Genomic DNA, 19,013 nt, shown 5'->3' with positions numbered 1-19,013 from the left:
AAACATAGGATTAAAGAGAACTCTTATTTTGATATAAAAATTCTGTATAAAAATTCTGTATGCATCTATTTATGCATAAAATCCAACTTCTATGGAAATAATACTTTTATATAAAAGAAAATCCTTTTATGCATCTATTTATGTAAAAATTTCAATTTTGATGAAAGTAACACTTTTATAATAAAAAAATCCTTTTATGCATCATTTTATGCATTAAAAAAAATATTGGTGAAAGTAACACTTTTATAATAAAAAAGTTCTTTTATACATCATTTTATGCATAAAATTCAATATTGATGAAAGTAACACTTTTATAATTAAAAAAAATCTTTTATGCATCATTTTATGCATAAAAATCAATATTGGTGAAAGTAACACTTTTATAATTAAAAAAATTATTTCCAATATACATCTTTCTATGCATAGAATTTAATTCTAATGAAAATCACACTTTTATAATAAAAAAATATCCAATATGTATCTTTCTATGCATAGAATTTAAATCTAATGAAAATCACTCTTTTATAATAAAAACAATAACCAATATGCATCTTTCTATGCACAAAATTTAAAATCACTCTTTTATAATAAAAAATAACCAATATGCATCTTTCCATGCATAGAATTTAATTCTAATGAAAATCACACTTTTATTTAAAAAAATCCAATATGCATCTTTCTATGCATAGAATGAAAATAACACTTTTAGAATACACAAATGGTGGGGATTACTCTTTTTGAATAATAAAAGATAAAACTTATTTCACAAAATTTTTAAAAAAAATTGCCATAACCTCCTTTTTATGGCTGACCATTTTTCAATTTTTTCTATCCTCAAGTTACTTAAAAATTATCCCAAATGGTTTAAAAAGCATTCTAAACTAATCAAATTCCACTTTTAAAAGAGAAACAATATGAATAGTTTAATTTTAACAATTTGATTACTTATCTAGGATAAAGAAAGGCTGAATTTAAGAATGAAGAGAGGGGGAAAGCCTTTCCAACAAGGTATAACATCATTTTTTTCATTTTAAAGAAAACAAAAATGAAAGAAAACCATTAAAAAGATAAAGTAGGAGTTCTAGCTTGAATTTCTATGAGCTTTCCTTTGGCTTGATGGTTTGAGGGATTTACTCTTGTTTGCAACAAGAGTGGCCACCAATTCTTTTGAAGAGGGAAAGGTCAAAAACTAATGAATTATCAATAAATTCAGTGTTTTTGGCTCTGGGGAGTAGAGTAACAGTGCATAAAACACTATTAAGCTTCTACAAAGGGGGAGGCTTCTAATTATAGGAAAAAGTGAGCTTCTAACCAAGCAAACTGATTCTAGAATTTTCCACATCAGTTTGGTCAATTTTTGATCATTTTTGGGCTGGTTTAGCTTTGTGAGATCCCTCTGCTCCCTCCACGCACCGGCGGACTTCCGGTAGCTGAGAGCGAAAGTAGCCCCCCTCATGCGTGGGGCAGGGTTTCTCACTCAAGGCCTCGCCCACGAATGTCTGAGCACGAGACTAGGTTGGTGGTCACTCTGAAAACCGAAATCAGAAAAATTTCCCATACCCGGAAAGCGGGGACGATTCCACCTTTTTGAATTTTCTTAACGAATTTTTCTAACGAGATCAGTTCTAAACTATCCTTCATCTGAATAAACCAGATAGAAGGAAACTATCAACTGATATAATTTGATCATCTGAGTAATTTCAATGCTTTTTTCCTAATCAAGATCAGGCACAGCCGTTGATCCACTCAATTGAGAAATTTATCAGGGAATTAACTAGCTACTCGAATCCTAGCGTAATCCTAAGATTTTTCAGTTTGATTATTAAAACTCCACTGATTCTAGCCTACTAACTCCATCCGGCCCATGGGTTAGCCACCACCCTACCATTGGAAGCGGTGGAACCAAACAAGTACTCACCCACCCATAATTGAAATGCCTTTCTTAACTTTAGCTTTAGAAAACAGATACGCACACACTCCTCTTTAAAACTTTAATATAAAAATAATCTATTGACAAAAGAGATATGATTACAGATTTCATAATTCAAAATTTTCATTCAATCCCTTGTTTCACAAAAACAGTACCACTCTGGACTCTCCGCTGGGACGAGCTGGTCACAACGAGATCTAGTTAACAGATTACAATAATCACTTCGTCAACATACATATATATATCTTCCTCGACATACGTATGGGTGTCCTAAGCATCGCGCGAACCCGTGCATCGCCTGGTCAGAACCCTCCAGGATCCTCCTTAGGTGTCCTGGTACTTCACTATTTAGGGGCCGCTTCGTCGGCCCTCGCCCATCGTACCGGAAGAAGCACACCATTTTTCACCATACCCAGGCTGGTCAAGTGGGCACGTTTTTGCCGCGTGAGCTGTCCCTCGAACACTCCCCGCCAGCTGTTGCAACCGAACTTCCCTTAGATAAACATATATGCCAAATGCTCCCTCCACGTAAGACAGTCCTTTAAGAAAACAGGGTTTCTATGCAAGTTTCTCAGTTTTGATTTTGTTTGAAAACCATGAATAATCTTAAATCCGTATCCCAATACTTCTAGATCCACGTCTGAATTCCAAACAGAATTCCTCGAATTCTGTTAACTTGATCCTCACATCAAAATCAAAAGTCTAAACTTAGTTTCAAATTCGGTAGGGGATTTGAGTACATTTTTCTTGAACTGGGCACATCGTCATTGATTGAAATTAACGAAGGAAATTGAGTCTTGGTCAATAGTTTGAATCAGAGTTTGGGTCTGGAAAGGTTCTTCCTAAACTACCTTTCTCGAAAGGTACTATTTCAATTTCTCTTTATCTAAATTTTGTTCGTCGAATATTTGTTTACAGATTTCTAAAACATGAATTTCGTATGAGGAATAAAATAATCATTTATGTCGATCTCCGACTTCAATAGTTTAATTTAATTTCCTTATTACCATCTTAGTGAATATGAAACGGTAGCATTTCTTCTCACAGATTATTTACTTATTTATTTTTCTAATTTTTGCAAAAATTAAATAGAGGATTAAGAGAACCCTTATTTAAATATAATCATTCTATATGCATCTTTTTATGCATAAAATCTAATTCTGACGAAAGTCACACTTTATCATCATAAAAATCATTTATGATAAAAAACACTCTTTAAATATGAAAGAATTTCATTTATGCATAAAAATCATTTTTGATGAAAATCACACTTTTACTATAAAAAAAATATCTTTTATACATATGTTTATGCATAAAAATCATTTATGATGAAAATCACACTTTTAATATAAAAATATATATTTTATGCATAAAAATCATTTATGATAAAAATCACACTTTTAATATAAAAAATATCTTTTGTTTATCCTTATTAGCTTCCAACTTTGCTGTGATACCAACAACTGTGAGATCCCTCTGTCCCCTCCACGTACCAACAACTGTGAGATCCCTCTGTCCCCTCCACGTACCGGACTCCTGGTAGTAGCTGAGAGTGGAAGCAACCCCCCTCATGCACGGGGCAGGGTTTCTCACTCGGGGCCTCGCCCACGAATGTCCGGGCACGAGACTAGGCTAGTGGTCACTCCGAAAACCGAAACCAAGAAAATTTCCCATGCCCGGAAAGCGGGGACGATTCCACCTTTTTGAATTTTCTTAACGAATTTTTCTAACGAGATCAATTCTAAACTATCCTTCATCTGAATAAACCAAATAGAAGGAAACTATCACTGATATAATTTGATCATCTAAGTAATTTCAACGCTTTTTTCCTAATGAAGATCAGGCACAGCCGTTGATCCACTCAATTGAAATTTATCAGGGAATTAACTAGCTACTCGAATCCTAGCGTAATCCTAAGATTTTTCAGTTTGATTATTAAAACTCCACTGATTCCAACCTAACCCCATCCGGCCCATGGGTTAGCCACCACCCTACCACTGGAATCGGTGGAACCAAACAAGTACTCACCCACCCATAATTGAAATGCCTTTCTTAACTTTGCTTCAGAAAACAGAAAACAGATACGCACACACTCCTCTTTAAAACTTTAATATAAAAATAATCCATTGACAAAACAGATATGATCACAGATTTCATAATTCAAAATTTGCATTCAATCCCTTGTTTCACAAAAACAGTACCACTCTGGACTCTCCGTTGGGACCAGCTGGTCAGCCAACGAGATCTAGTAACAGATTACAATAATCACTTCATCAACATACATATATATATCTTCCTCGACATACGTATGGGTGTCCTAATAAGCACCGCGAGCCCGTGCATCGCCTGCTGGTCAAAACCCTCCAGGATCCTCCTTAGGTGTCTTGGTACTTCACTCAGGGATTGCTTCGTCGACCCTCGCCCATCGTACGGGAAGCACACCATTTTTCACCATACCCAGGTTGGTCAAGACCTAGGCAGGTTTTTGCCGTGTGAGCTGTCACTCAGGGACCGCTTCGTCGACCCTCGCCCATCATACTGGAAGCACACCATTTTTCACCATACCCAGGCTGATCAAGACCTGGGTAGGTTTTTGCCGCGTGAGCTATCCCTCGAACACTCCCCGCTAGCTGTTGCAACCGAACTTCCCTTACATAAACATATATGCCAAATGCTCCCTCCAGCATTCTGGTGTAAGACAGTCCTTTAAGAAAACAGGGTTTCTATACAAGTTTTCAGTTTTGATTTTGTTTGAAAACCATGAATAATCTTAAATCCGTATCCCAATACTTCTAGATCCAAGTTTGAATTCCAAACAGAATTCCTCGAATTCTGTTAACTTGATCCTCAAATCAAAATCAAAAGTCTTAACTTAGTTTCAGATTTGGTGGGAGATTTGAGTACAATTTTCCTGAACTGGGCACATCGTCATTGATTGAAATTGACGAAGGAAATTGGGTCTTGCTCAATAGTCTGAATCAGAGTTTGGGTCTGGAAAGGTTCTTCCTAAACTACCTTTCTCGAAAGGTACTATTTTAATTTCTCTTTATCTAAATTTTGTTCGACAAATATTTGTTTATAAATTTCTAAAACATGATTTTCGTATGAGGAATAAAATAATCATTTATCTCAATCTCTGACTTTGATAGTTTAATTGATTTTTCTTATTACCATCTTAGTGAATATGAAACGGTAGCATTTCTTCTCACAGATTATATACCTATTTATTTTTTTAATTTTTGTAAAAATTAAATAGAGAATTAAGAGAACCCTTATTTAAATATAATCATTCTATATGCATCTTTTTATGCATAAAATCTAATTCTGATGAAAGTCACACTTTATCATCATAAAAATCATTTATGATGAAAATCACTCTTTTAATATGAAAGAATTTCTTTTATGCATCCATTTATGCATAAAAATCATTTATGATGAAAATCACACTTTTATTATAAAAAAATATCTTCTATGCATATGTTTATGCATAAAAATCATTTATGATAAGAATCACACTTTTAATATTAAAAAAATCTTTTATGTATATATTTATGCATAAAAATCATTTATGATGAAAATCATACTTTTAATATTAAAAAAATATCTTTTATGCATATGTTTATGCATAAAAATCATTTATGATGAAAATCACACTTTTATTATAAAAAAATATCTTTTATGCATAAAATTCATTTATGATGAAAATCACACTTTTAATATTTTAAAAATATCTTTTATGCATATGTTTATGCATAAAAATCTTTTATGATGAAAATCACACTTTTAATATAAAAAAATATCTTTTATGCATATGTTTATGCATAAAAATCATTTATGATAAAAATCACACTTTTAATATAAAAAAATATCTTTTATGCATAAAAATCTTTTATGATGAAAATCACACTTTTAATATAAAAAATATCTTTTATGCATATGTTTATGCATAAAAATTATTTATGATAAAAGAAACACTTTTAAAATAAAAAAGTATTCTTTTATGCATACTTTTATGCATAGAAATCAATAATGATAAAAGTAACACTTTTATAATAAAAGAAATATTCTTTTATGTATACTTTTATGTATAAAAATCAATATGATGAAAGTAACTCTTTTGTAATAAAAAAATATACTTCTATGCATTATTTTATGCATAAAAATCCATAATGAAGAAAGTATCACTTTCATAATAAAAAAATTTATCAATAAGTATCTTTCATAGAATTTAATTCTATTGAAAATTATTCTTTTATAAAAATTAATCAATATGCATCTTTCTATGCATGAATGAAAATGACACTTTTAGAATACTCTAACGATGGGGATTACTCTTTTTGATTAATAAAAGATGAAACTACTTATTTAAGAGAACATTATGAAAAACTTAATTTTATCCAATAATTAATCATCTAGGATAAAGAATGGTTGGATTTACTAAAGAAGAGAGGGGAATGCCTTTTTTCAATGAGGCATAACATCATTTCATTTTAGAGAAGACAAAAATCATAAAAAAAAACCATAAAAGAAATAGAAAAGAGAAGAATCTCCAACTTACATAGATAATTTGAGAGCTTTCCTTTGGCTTGATGGTTTGAGGGTTCTACTCTTGTTTGAAGGAAAAGGTGCCCCCAGATGTAGGGGAGGTGGCACAAATCAAGGAGAAATCAGTGTGATTAGATGCTTGGCATCTTGTGGATGTAAAGCCTATAAATTGAGGCATTGGCCTAATGCAAAATTGTTGGTTTTTGAGTATCCATGCCTAGAGGTTTAGATTGACAAATTTCCTGATGGTGGGAAAAGGTTACCGAGACTACATTGAAGTTGAACATGAGGAGGCACCAGAGATACCGGAGATTAATCCAACTGCCTGAGATATAAAAGAGTTCAAGGATTGGAATCAAGGAGCAAGGAAAGTCATGTATTGGCTTTCTATCAACATATAAGAAACTATGATTCGGCATATACAGGATGACAAGTCACCTAAGGAGGCATGGAACACCTTGGTGAAGCTATATGAAACCAACACCAAGGCAGAAAAGATTCAATTGAAGAATGAGCTTTATACTGTGTGGAGAAGAAGAATATGTCTGTGAATGATTATGCTTTGAAGATCAAGGGCATTGTGGAGTCCCTTGCATCAATTAGTGTTTCTGTTGAGATGATGATGATGATAAGTTGGAAGTGTGTCTATGTGGACTCGGGTCACAATACCAGGCATTCAAGACATCTATTCAAACTCGGGAGAACATTCCCAACTTCATAGATTTAGTGTCAATGATGCTGATCATTGTAGAGAAGAACTTGGGTGAAGATCAACAGTCTTCACAAAATAGAAATAGTTTAGAGCAGTAGGCCTTCTACACAAGTGCAGGTAGAGGATGAGGTAGAGATCATGGACATGGCCAAGGTGGTGGCAGAACAGGTAATCAGAATTATTGCTAGCACAGGCAGCAACAGTCCCAGGATTTACAACAACATATAGGTGGAAGAGGTCAGTTTAGAGGCAGTGGGAGTGAATGAGGTCGTGGTAATTGGCAAAGGCAACATAATATGCACGAGGCTGTTTTTACTATGGTAAGCCTAGGCATGTGTAGGTAGATTGTTATAAGAAGCCAAACAACTATGCATCCTCTAGCAGAAATAATGAGGATAATGAGAGGTTGTTTCTTATGCAACATGTGGTTAATGTTGTGTCTGGAAATGATGTAACAGCATCTAAGGATGATGTATAGTATGTTGATTCAGGTTCTTCAAACCACATGACAAGTCATGGTGAGTGGTTCAAGGAAATGAAGAGTCTTGAAAGACCAAGTTTTATCAAAAAAAGGGATGACACTGCTCATCCGATTGCCCATGTTAGAGATGTGCCATTATCTACGCAGGATGGTAAGGTGAAGTACCTTGAAGATGTACTTCATGTTTTGAACATTACAAAGAATCTGGTTTCTATTGGCTAGATGATTGAGTAGGGTTTGTAGGCCCGGTTTAACCCAAATGGCTGCTATGCAAAAGATTTTAAATATAAGTGCAGGTTGGTTACAAAAGGCAACAGAGTGGGCAGAATGTTTACATTGAATGTAAATATGCTTGAAGTGAGTGCTGAAATGTTTGCAAATGGTTTGGGAGTTGTTGTAGATATAGGCATTTGGCATAAGATAATTGGGCATGTAAATGTGCAAAGAATGAAGTCTATGTAGACTAAAGAAATTATGACAGGGCTGCCTAAGTTTAAAGATGAAGGTATGCAAAAAGTTTGTGAAGCATGTCAATTTGGAAAGCAAACAAAACATGTATTTTCAAATGATAGAAATGTGAGCAGGAATGTACTAGATGTTGTGCATTCAGATGTATGTGGTCCTACAAAGACTATGTCTATGGGTGGCAAGTACTATATAACATTCATGGATGCCCACACGAGGAAAATTGTGGGTGTATGTCATGAAGGAGAAGAGTGAAGTGTTCACTCATTTTCAAAATTTTAGAGTTATGGCTGAAAAATAGATAGGAAAGAATGTGAAGTGCCTAAGGTTAGATGGAGGGGGAGAATACTTCTCTAATGAGTTCTCTGAAATCTTGCGAAAGAATGGCATTCAAAGACAATTTACATGTAGATATACTTTGCAGCAAAATGGAGTTGCTAAGCGAAAAAACACGCACATTGCAGAGATAGCACAAGCATTGATGGCAGAGAAGAATATGCCGCATAGCTATTGGGCTAAGGCTTTGTCTATAGCAGCTTATATCATGAACAAGACTCCTACTGCAACCATACATGATGTAATGCCAGAGGAGAAGTTTACTGGCAAGAAACCTGATTTGTCTCACTTGAAAGTTTTTGGATGTATTGCATATGTGCATGTGCCAGATGAGTTACGTACCAAGCTGGATCCAAAAGCAAAACAATGTGTGTTTATTAGGTATTCCCTTGAGCAAAAGGGATATATATGTTATAATCCTACTACACGTGAATTCAAGGTAAGCAGGGATGTTATATTTAATGAGATGAGTGCCTAGTATGCTGCTGAAAAGATGCTATTGGGACTGATGTAAGTGAATGTGGTTGCACAGAATGCAACTTAGCAATCATAGTCATTAAGTGGACCAGGAGATTCCTCATCTAGCGGTTCTGTTGATAGACCATGGAGTGGCAGGCTGCGTCATAATACCAATCCTGAAAATGTAGTTGGTACATCACATAAAGGCAAAGAGAAAGTGGTTGAGCCCCTTGGTATGCCTGATATTTCTGCAAGGCATTCTCTTGTTGATGGAGATTCTAGTGGCTCGGAGATGAGCCTTGATGAGGAGCTTGGGTTTCCAGCAATGAGGACACCTAGTGTAAAGAAGGCTATGCCATGAATGCAAAGTTACAAAGATCTGGAAGAGTCAAAAACCCTGTGTTGCAGAGGCTTACTTATGATGGTCATGTGGCACATCACTATGCTTATATGGCAAAAGTTGTGTAGGTTGTAGAACCCACATGTTTTAATGAGGCTATTGGAAATGTTTGTTGGGAGAAAGCTATGGATGAGGAGATGGATGCATTGTATAGAAATAAGACTTGGGATTTGGTGCCGCTGTGCCTGAAGGCAAGAAAGCTATTAGCTGTAAGTGGGTGTATAAGGTGAAACATAACAGTGATGGTAGCATAAGAAGGTACAAGGCTAGATTGGTAGCCAAAGGATATGCGTAAACACATGGGATTGATTATGAGGAGACATTTTTCCCAGTTGCAAACATGGCAATTATGAGAGTTCTGATTGCGGTGGCTACAACTAAAGGCTCATTTTTACATTAGATGGATGTAAAAAATGTGTTCTTGCATGGTGACTTGCAAGAAGAAGTGTATATGGATTAGCACCAAGTTTTGAGGATACAAGTCACCCAGAGTATGTATGTAAGCTTCGTAAAGCCTTATATAGGCGGAAGCAAGCTCCACGAGCACAGCATGACAAGATTGCAAAGTATCTTGTCACTATTGGTTTTCATATGGTAGATGCAGATCACTCTTTGTATGTGCGTCAGAGTGATAAGGGTACTGATTGTGATCATCACCATTTATGTAGATGATCTTATTTTTGGGAATGACAACTTGGATGAGATTGAGCATGTGAAAAGTCTTCTCAAAAGGAAGTTTGAGATGAAGGATTTGGGAAATCTGCGCTACTTTTTGGGAATGACAACTTGGATGAGATTGAGCATGTGAAAAGTCTTCTCAAAAGGAAGTTTGAGATGAAGGATTTGGGAAATCTGCGCTACTTTTTGGGAATTGAGGTCATTCCCACACCTGAGGGTATTTGGCTGTCACACATAGACAGTATGCATTGGACATGTTGTCCAAGTATGGGACGTCTGATTGTAAGGCAATCTCGGTGCCATTAGATCAAAATGGCAAGCTTAGTGCGGATGCAGGTTATGTGTTGGAGGATACCACTATGTAAAGGAATATTGTGGGGAGTTTGATCTATGACACGAGTAGCAGGTCAGATTTGAGTTCACTGTTGGCTTAGAGAACGAGTTTATGTAGGTTCTGGGCAAACCACATCTTGACAATGTGTGACGCACGCTTCGGTATTTGAGGGCCACTGTTGATTATGCATTGTTTTCTGTAGGAGGTACTGTACCATTGAAGTTGTATGGGTACACAGATGTAGATTGGGCAAGTAGCATCTCAGATAGGAGATCTGAGATCTACATCTGTATGGGTACACAGATGTAGATTGGGCAAGTAGCATCTCACATAGGAGATCTACTAGTGGATTTATGTTTTCATTAGGGAGTGCTACTATGACATGGAGCAGCAAGAAGCAGCCCACATTTGCCTTGTCGAAGTACAGAGGCAGAGTACAGAGGAGCTATGGTGGTAGCATGTAAGGTAGCTTGGTTACGCAAGCTACTTGTTGTGCTAATTTGGGGTTGCATGTGGAGAGAAAGGTTGTCATATATTGTGACAATCTTAGCAGTATACAGTAGGCCAAGAACCCATTTTTTCATGTGCAGACAAAACACATTGAGGTGCATTACCGCTTCATGAGAGAGAGAGAGTCTTGGGCAAGCGACATCGACTTGGCCTACGTCAACACACAGGATCATGTTGCTGACATATTCATGAAGGCCTTGGGAGTTGAGGAGTGCGTCAATAAAGCGAGCCCAGGGCAGCGAGCCGAGAGCAAAAAAATCACACAGAATACAAAAATAAGAGCAAAAATCACACAGAATACAAAAATAGATTATCCCCTTCAAGCGAGCAGATTTGTGCTTGTGCTGCTCTCTAAAACATTGACATAACACTGAACTTAATTATTAAATGACTGAAAACATTGACATAACACTGAACTTAATTATTAAATGACTGAAAACATTGACATAACACTGAACTTAATTAAATCAATCAATATAAGTGTGTTATTCTTATTTATATAGCGCACAGAGTACAAAAAGTTTAATTGATATTCTCAAAATATTCTCAAAACATTATAAGTATATCCTATAATTGTTGTGGGTGGCTCCTCTGAGATCTTGTGAGCATCTCTTTCAAAATATAATTAGGAATCTTTGGCTGATGGATATGCATATTATTGTTCACATCCTGTCCAAGAATCATCAGGAAAACAAAGTAGATATGTTTGCAGGCAAGATATGGTTTTCTTTTGACTAACCTATCATTGAATTCTGCACACGAACATATTGGGTGGTTCTGAATGGTTACTTCAATGGGTAGGGCTTCTTTGTTCTGGATTTCCCTCACTTTAAATATTTCCTTCTGCCCTTCCATTTGAACATGTCCTCCCATAATTTCTACATTCATATCTAACGCAGCACTGATCTGTGCATATGCAGCTTTAGATATACCTTTTCGATAGGGGTATTTTTGCTTATCTTCCTCAAGAATTTTTTGCTTGTTTTGTTCACTCTCTTGAAGCAAACTATTTGGAATCTGTACACCAATCTCAAATCCAGCTTTTACTAAATCATGAGCTTCCCTGACTTTCAAGTGTGTACCTGTTGCTATTGGCCAAACATTAGGAACACTTGCAGGTGGATGTAAGATTGTCTTTGTAGGCTTCCAAGTGTGTCGAACATCATTATTACAGAAATAGCAGTACTTTTCTTTCCTCCAAGAAGATAATTGACAATCACTCCAAAAGCATGGTGCCACTTCTCCGCCTCGTAGCTTTCTGCTACATTTTTTTCCTCCTACCCAATGGTTACATTCTACTCTATTGAAGATCGGAATCCTGCGCAATGCCCACTTTGTCTGATGAATATCTTGCTCTAATGATTGAAGTGCTACGTCACCTTCTTCTGGATTTATTGATGCTTGCCCTTTTTCATGCTTATCCACTGTCACATAAACAAACTCTGGTCGGTGGCTAGAGCTCCCTACATTCCCCTCATGGACCTCATGAAGTGGACGTTTAGCTCGAATAGTCTTTTTCTCACCCTTGAAATTTATCCTGTTTGTAAACATTGGAGTGCCCATCACTGCATCATCAATTGCCCTTGAAGTAGCAGCTGGAGAAGGGCTTGAAGTTTGTCTGGAAAGAGCTCTCTCAATTAATATCTCTAGGTCAGGCCCTCCACCTATATATTTTCCTTCCATAAAAGCCATTTGACGAGCACACTGGAAGTAAGCATTGATGAGATCTGAAACACATGCATCGTACAAACTAATTTTATGTTTGTATCCTTCTCCTGCTAGCCAACTAGCATGCTTGGCTTCAGAGAGGTTTGTCCGTGGTACCAGAGCATTTACAATAGGCTCACCATCCTGTTCATTGAAAACCCATTGCACAAAGATAAACCCAAACCAGTAGGTTTTTTAATTACTGCTATTGAATTAAGTTCATAGAAAAAAAAAACATACATAACATACCTTAATAATAAAATGACCCCAACGACTTGCTCTATAGTGCCACCAACTAAGCCAACTATCTAGCTTGGGAATGTTTCTGTCTGCTGCCTTTCCTGTTGCCCACCATGCACGTATCTTACGGAATAGCACTAAAGCATCCTCTTTGGTTGGTGCAGTCCTCCACCTCTCACACATTTCATTGTGTTTTTCCATATGTTGAGCATATATATACTTTTGTGTATGCACTCGAAGATTGTCCTTCCAATGAAAAAGGCAAGATCTCTCCTTTCCTACCATCTCATCTCCATTGTTATATACTGACCTAATAGCATTCCAATTTGCACCTGCTTCGTCGGCCATGAAGCCAAAAAAGTTTGCTGATTTCCCAGTATGGTCGATCATAACTGCATTCAAATTTTCCCAAAACATTATCTGTGCTGTCTCATCCTCCTCTCTAAACTCACAAGTTGCAATTGTGAGTAGCTCTCCAATCCTGCAAGAAGAGTATTTGGAAGATTATTGTATTGTAACAACTCAGTCGAACAGTCATTTCATTTTGAAAAGAGAATAAAAATTAAAACATACGTGTGATCATACACATGTGCACCCATTGTGTGCCAATCATTCTCCACTCGGTGTACATGATCAAAACAAACCCATGAATGTCGAAGGTCTCGATCCCCCGCAGCATCCATTCTATTGACAATATCAACGCCAAAGCCAGGGCCAGTTGTGGACATCTTGAAAAGATAGCACCTCTCATCACTTTTGGTTGCTTGCAAGGGAAACCTTGATCCGTGGAAGAACTGAAAGTGGCATTTTCTTTTTAACTCTAGGATAGCCTCAAATCCATCACCTAGTGCTCGACTTGTCTTTCGACTTTGCATTACCATCTGCTTCACCCTACATTTACCAAGTTGGTTAAGAAATTACATATATATATATATATATATATTTATATATATTCAATAGAGAAGAACTTACTTTTTGAGATTTATTAAAGATATTAGCTCTTGAGACATCTCCTGGAGTTCCCTCTCTGACATAAACTCTCCAATCACTTTATCATCGTCAGTGAAAGCCTTCAAAACGAACTCCCTGGCAACAATCATTTGCACCTTTCGTGGACCCGCATTATGGTCCATCTGAACAACACGAGCTACTAAGGCTTTAATGTTTCGCATAGATGCTCGACACATGCCTCTAGCAATTGTGTGTGTATGTTTCCCATAGTGAAGGAACAATCTACTATGGGAGTGATCTTTAGGCATAAAATAGTAGGCAAACACTGAACATGTTTTTATGCACATTGGAACATGCTTACAAAAGAAACACTCTAAGTTTCCATAACTTCCCAAAGCCAAACATCCTTCATTTGGGGATTTCAATAATTGGCCATTCCAATGGAGCCTATTCGGTGATTTGTTTCGAAATCGATAAGTGCATCTTTCATTCATACACTGGAAGGTACCCCCACAAAAACTCTTTCTCAAAATAAAAGATTTATTAGTTCTTGTTTGTGTCTGGGGTTTTGTCCATGCATTTCCTTCATATTTGTGCTCCATACCCTCCATGCCCTTCCCATCTAAAAGCTCATAAATGCAATTTTCTTCATACTTCTTAGGGAGCTCCTTGACTTTTCCTTTGAATGTGCATTCATTTATAATATTATGGAATATGTCATTGGGCGGCAAAGTACGAACAATTTGGAAGGCAGATACTGCAGTGTCAAATGCAGGATCACCCTCCTCAATGTCAATTAAATTATCTGCATGCACCACCTTTTCCATGTCCTCTTCATCCAAGTCACTAGGAAAAAAATCAACAATCCAAAGTCAACAATTGAAACAAGAAAGATAACCTCACTATATTTTACCATGTTTCAAAAGTTGAAATCACTCACATAGGTGAGGTCTTGCTGCCAGATCCAGAAGGAATATCCCCAGGGGTAGGGAGTGGTGTTGATGTAATGGCTACTTTTGCAACATAAAATGATGACAGGGTATTATCTAAGATATAATACCCATGTTCACCAATCCCATGGTACAAGGGAATTGTCCCTATGCTCTCAAAACCATCATCAGTTTGCAATAGACCTTCAATAAAAATTTCATGTTCTGCACCTAGTTTTTCTTTCATTAATTCGGCTGATAATAAACATTTCCCATGTGAAAATGACAGTCTAAAAAGAGGGCCTCCAACTTTGTGTAGAAAAATCTGAACATCTGACTCAGAATCCCTACATATCAGGAATACATTCCAAAAGAAAGTATAATGTGAGCACACATATCCAAAACAAAGTAATACTATATACATTACACGTGAGAAAAAGAAAGTATAATATTCAAAACAAAGTAATACTATATACATTACACGTGAGAAAAAGGCATAGGCTTCCTTTGGAATGAAAGTCTAATGAAAGGACAAGCTCGAAAAGCTATTTTTTAGTATATTTTTCTAGATGTTGCAATCAATCAACTCGTGGTAAAACTCCTTCTCTTTATATGTTATTTCTCATGCACTGTTTTGCCATTGCTTCTTATTAGGTTGCCATTGCTTCTTATTAGTTCACCCTCAAGCTTCTTAAGATACAATGGAGCTGCTCTGTCTTTCCATTTATATATTACTATCTCTAGTTTTCTCAACATTTTCAGAGGGTGATACCTCTGAAGAAGAAAATAGTGACATTAGTGAAAACAGTGAAATGGCTCCAGAGGAGCCAGATACCCCACCCGCTGAATGGTATGAGAGCTGCCATGATGGAATCGCAGATAGCGATTCCACCACAGAATATTCTCGGGTGGACTGGTACAATTTTCCTTTCGAGGAAGAAGAAGAGGAAGAGGAAATACAAGAGGAGGAAGAGGAGGAAGAGGAGGAATATGAAGAAATGCCCGAGCAGGAAGAGGAAGCAGAACATAAAGAAATGCCCATTGAAATGCCCGAGGCAGACACAGGCACAGGCTATGATGCAGATGCAGAGAACATCCCCGACTCCCACGGTGAGAAAGATGACAATAAGGAAGATAGGGATGACAGTGAAGAAGATGACAGTGAGGAAGATGGGGATGCATAAATTTCCCCACAATTTTGTCCTGCAATTTTTCTAGTAGGATTTTGTCGATTTTGCCCTGTAATTTTCCCCAGTAGGACTCCAACTAAATTTGCCCAGTACGATAGTGTTTTGTAATTTTCCCAGGTAGGATTCTGTTTTTGTAATTTTGTACTGCAATTTTCCCAGAAGGATTTTGTTTTGTAATTCTCCCAGTACGATTTTGAAGTATAATTTGCACATTTTTCCTTGTACTACAGTGGTTTAATTTTTAGTGGTTTAATGTTCAAGTAAGCACAATAATATATATTCACACGAATATTTACACGACTTTTAGAAGAAGTCCTTTTTAGAAATATTTACACGACCTACTGTAATCTATTGGAAGACCACGACTGGAATATATCTGCACAGTAACGTTGTGAAGTACAACAACGTTGAAGATGAAGATGTCTGCTGCGCTCATGTTGCAACTCTCACCCTCACGACAAAGGCAATCACCTGCCCGAGCATCACCTGCCCGAAAGAGAGTATGTTCTTTTACGTTTTTTAAATGTGCGTTTTTTCCTTGCGTTTGTATTTTGTGTGTGGGGCACAAGATGGTCATTGTAGAGCTTTAAGGATCAAGTGCGCTGAGCGCACTTGATCTAGGAGGCCCTACACATGCATCACAGGCATGTCTTGTCTATATCCATGGAGGCATCCACATTTTGTCTAGCAAAAGATGTCTATGTTTTTGATGGGCATGTTGAGCTCACCCTTGGCCACTGTTTAGCTAAACATTGGCTTATGCTTTATCTGCAGAGCTAAAATGGTTATTGTAGAGCTTCCTGGATCAAGTGCGCTCAGCGCACTTGATCCTGGAGGCCCTACACAGGCATGTCTTGTCTATCCATGGAGGCATCCACATTAGCAAAAGATGTCTATGTTTTTATTAAAAATAAGTGCTCAACATGCCCATCAAAAAATTTAGACTTCAACATGGCCACTGTAGAGCTAAACATTGGCTTATGCTTTATCTGCAGAGCTAACAAGGCTATTGTAGAGCTTCCTGGATCAAGTGCGCTCAGCGCACTTGATCCTGGAGGCCCTACATAGACATGTCTTGATCCCCTACATAGACATGTCTTGATCCAGTAAAAAATTCACCTTACATAGACATGGCTACTTACTGTAGAGCTAAACATGGCCACTGCAAAGCTATCTGGAGGCTTCATCTGCAGAGCCATTGTAGAGCTTCAAGGATCAAGTGCGCTCAGCGCACTTGATCCTAGAGGCCTTACATAGACAGACCTACATAAACATGGACCTACATAAACATGTCAACAAGGACCTACATAAACATGTCTTGATCCAGCAGAAAATTTACACCTCAATATGGCCACTGTAGAGCTAAACATGGCCACTGCAAAGCTATCTCGAGACTTGCATATGCAGACCCATGACTGCATCATAGTCATTGTAGAGCTTCCAGGATAAAGTGCGCTCAGCGCACTTGATCCTGGAGGCCCTACATAGACATGTTTTGATCCTCAATATGGCCACTGTAGAGCTATCTCGAGACTTCATCTGCAGAGCCATGACTATGCCATCATAGTCATTGAAGAGAATGAGTTTTTACATTGGCCATTAAAATCCAGATTGTAATCAATAGCAGTACATTATTACAAGCAGAGAGCTAAACATAGCCACTGCAAAGCTATCTCGAGACTTGCATGTGCAGAGCCATCCTTGTCATTGTAGAGCTTCCAGGATCAAGTGCGCTCAGCGCAGTTGATCCTGGAGGCCCTACATAGACATGTTTTGATCCTCAATATGGCCACTGTGGAGCTAAACATGGCCACTACAGAGCTATCTCGAGACTTCATCTGCAGAGCCATGACTATGCCATCATAGTCATTGTAGAGAAGGAGTTTTTACATTGGCCAGATTGTAATCAATAGCAGTACATTATTGCAAGCACAGAGAGATAGAGAGAGGGGGACTTACATGCTTGCAAACACGCAGAGGATATTTGCAGGTGATAATTGTAGAAGAGGATAGTTGTAGACGACAGCTGCAGAGAATAGAGTAGAAGATAGTTGTAGAAGACGATAGCTGCAGAGGATAGTCGTAGAAAATGGTCGTAGAAAATGCACGAGTCTACCTTTCCTTCCAGCCGTTGCAGAGGAATGAAATCCTTTTTGGGAAAAGGATTTTTCGAGCACTTTGTTATTAATGATTAGGAATTTACAGCCTTGAATAATCCGTATACTTTGTGCCAACCCGAGATTATTTTCAACCTTGAATAATCCGTATATTTTGCGCCAACCCTGCCAACCCATGATTAAATAATCCGTATACTTTGTGCCAACCCATGCCAACCCATGCCAACCCATGATTATACTACCTAGAATAATTCGTGTAGTTTACTATACTTCTTGTGAGAAGAGTTATATCTTTGAAAATGGACACCAACTCCCAACGTTATGTGACTAGATCTTCTTGTTCTCAAAAAGATTGTTGTTTTGCTGGTATGGATTCCTTACTACCTCCTACTAAACGCTCCAAAAAATTACAGGCAAGAACAACCGACAGGGTGTCTCGAGGATTGTTTGATGAGGAAGTTCAGAGTCAAGGCCAAGAAGAGGATGAGAATGAGAGAGACAGGGATGACAGACAAGAAGAGGATGAGAGACAGAATGATAGAGAGGATGAGAGACAAGAGGATGAGAGAGAGGATGATGATAGAGAGGAAGATAGACAGGAGGATGAGAGAGAGGATGATGACAGAGAAGATGATAGAGAGGATGATAGAGAGGAGGATGAGAGAGAGCATGATGATAGAGAGAGACAGGAGGATGATAGACAGGAGGATGAGAGAGAGGGTGATGATAGACAAGAAGATGGGAATGATAGAGAGGATGATAATGAAGAAGAAGAAGGTGGAGACACATTGACAACTGAGACAAGAAAAACAGAGAGCATCAAAGCAGAAATTTTCGGAAAGATCCTTAAAACCTCTACTCCAACTGCATTCATCGATCGAATTAGAGTTAGATTCAGCACCCCCCCCCCCAAGATCCCCTTATGTAGGCTTCTTCCAACAGAGGCCATAAGGAGACTATGCCCCAGTACTGATAAGAACCTTGGTCGAGCATTCAAGAACCTTGGTGGGTATCTTGAAAGCAAGGGGG

General features: G+C 37.5%; 1 protein-coding gene across 1 annotated transcript; it reads right to left on the bottom strand.

Annotated features, from left to right (window-relative positions):
- Positions 1-11,417: 11,417 nt before the first annotated feature.
- LOC147602894 (uncharacterized) lies at positions 11,418-14,575 on the bottom strand. The gene is made up of 6 exons (XM_086797405.1): positions 14,489-14,575; positions 13,770-13,930; positions 13,371-13,481; positions 13,130-13,278; positions 12,807-12,898; positions 11,418-12,701 (listed from the first exon to the last, which is right to left on the bottom strand). The coding sequence occupies exons 1-6, from the start codon at positions 14,573-14,575 to the stop codon at positions 11,418-11,420; spliced, it is 1,884 nt and encodes a 627-aa protein (XP_086653531.1).
- Between the last annotated feature and the right edge of the window lie 4,438 nt (positions 14,576-19,013).

This window comes from Cibotium barometz, chromosome 65 (genome assembly GCF_041138505.1).
Source record: "Cibotium barometz isolate CiBa-2024 chromosome 65, ASM4113850v1, whole genome shotgun sequence".
Lineage (NCBI taxonomy): Eukaryota > Viridiplantae > Streptophyta > Polypodiopsida > Cyatheales > Cibotiaceae > Cibotium > Cibotium barometz.
Note: the sequence above shows the minus strand (reverse complement) of the source record. Positions and strands in the feature narration are given on the sequence as shown.

Bases quoted from the DNA above. Each gene is read 5' to 3' on its own strand.
- LOC147602894 (XM_086797405.1), bottom strand. From the start codon at position 14,575: ATGGAAAAGGTGGTGCATGCAGATAATTTAATTGACATTGAGGAGGGT. The intron at 13,482-13,769 runs GTAAGTTCTTCT...TATTGTCAATAG, and splicing joins TCTTTAATAAATCTCAAAAA to AATGGATGCTGCGGGGGATC. The intron at 12,899-13,129 runs GTGCAAATTGGA...GGTGGGCAACAG, and splicing joins CTTCATGGCCGACGAAGCAG to GAAAGGCAGCAGACAGAAAC.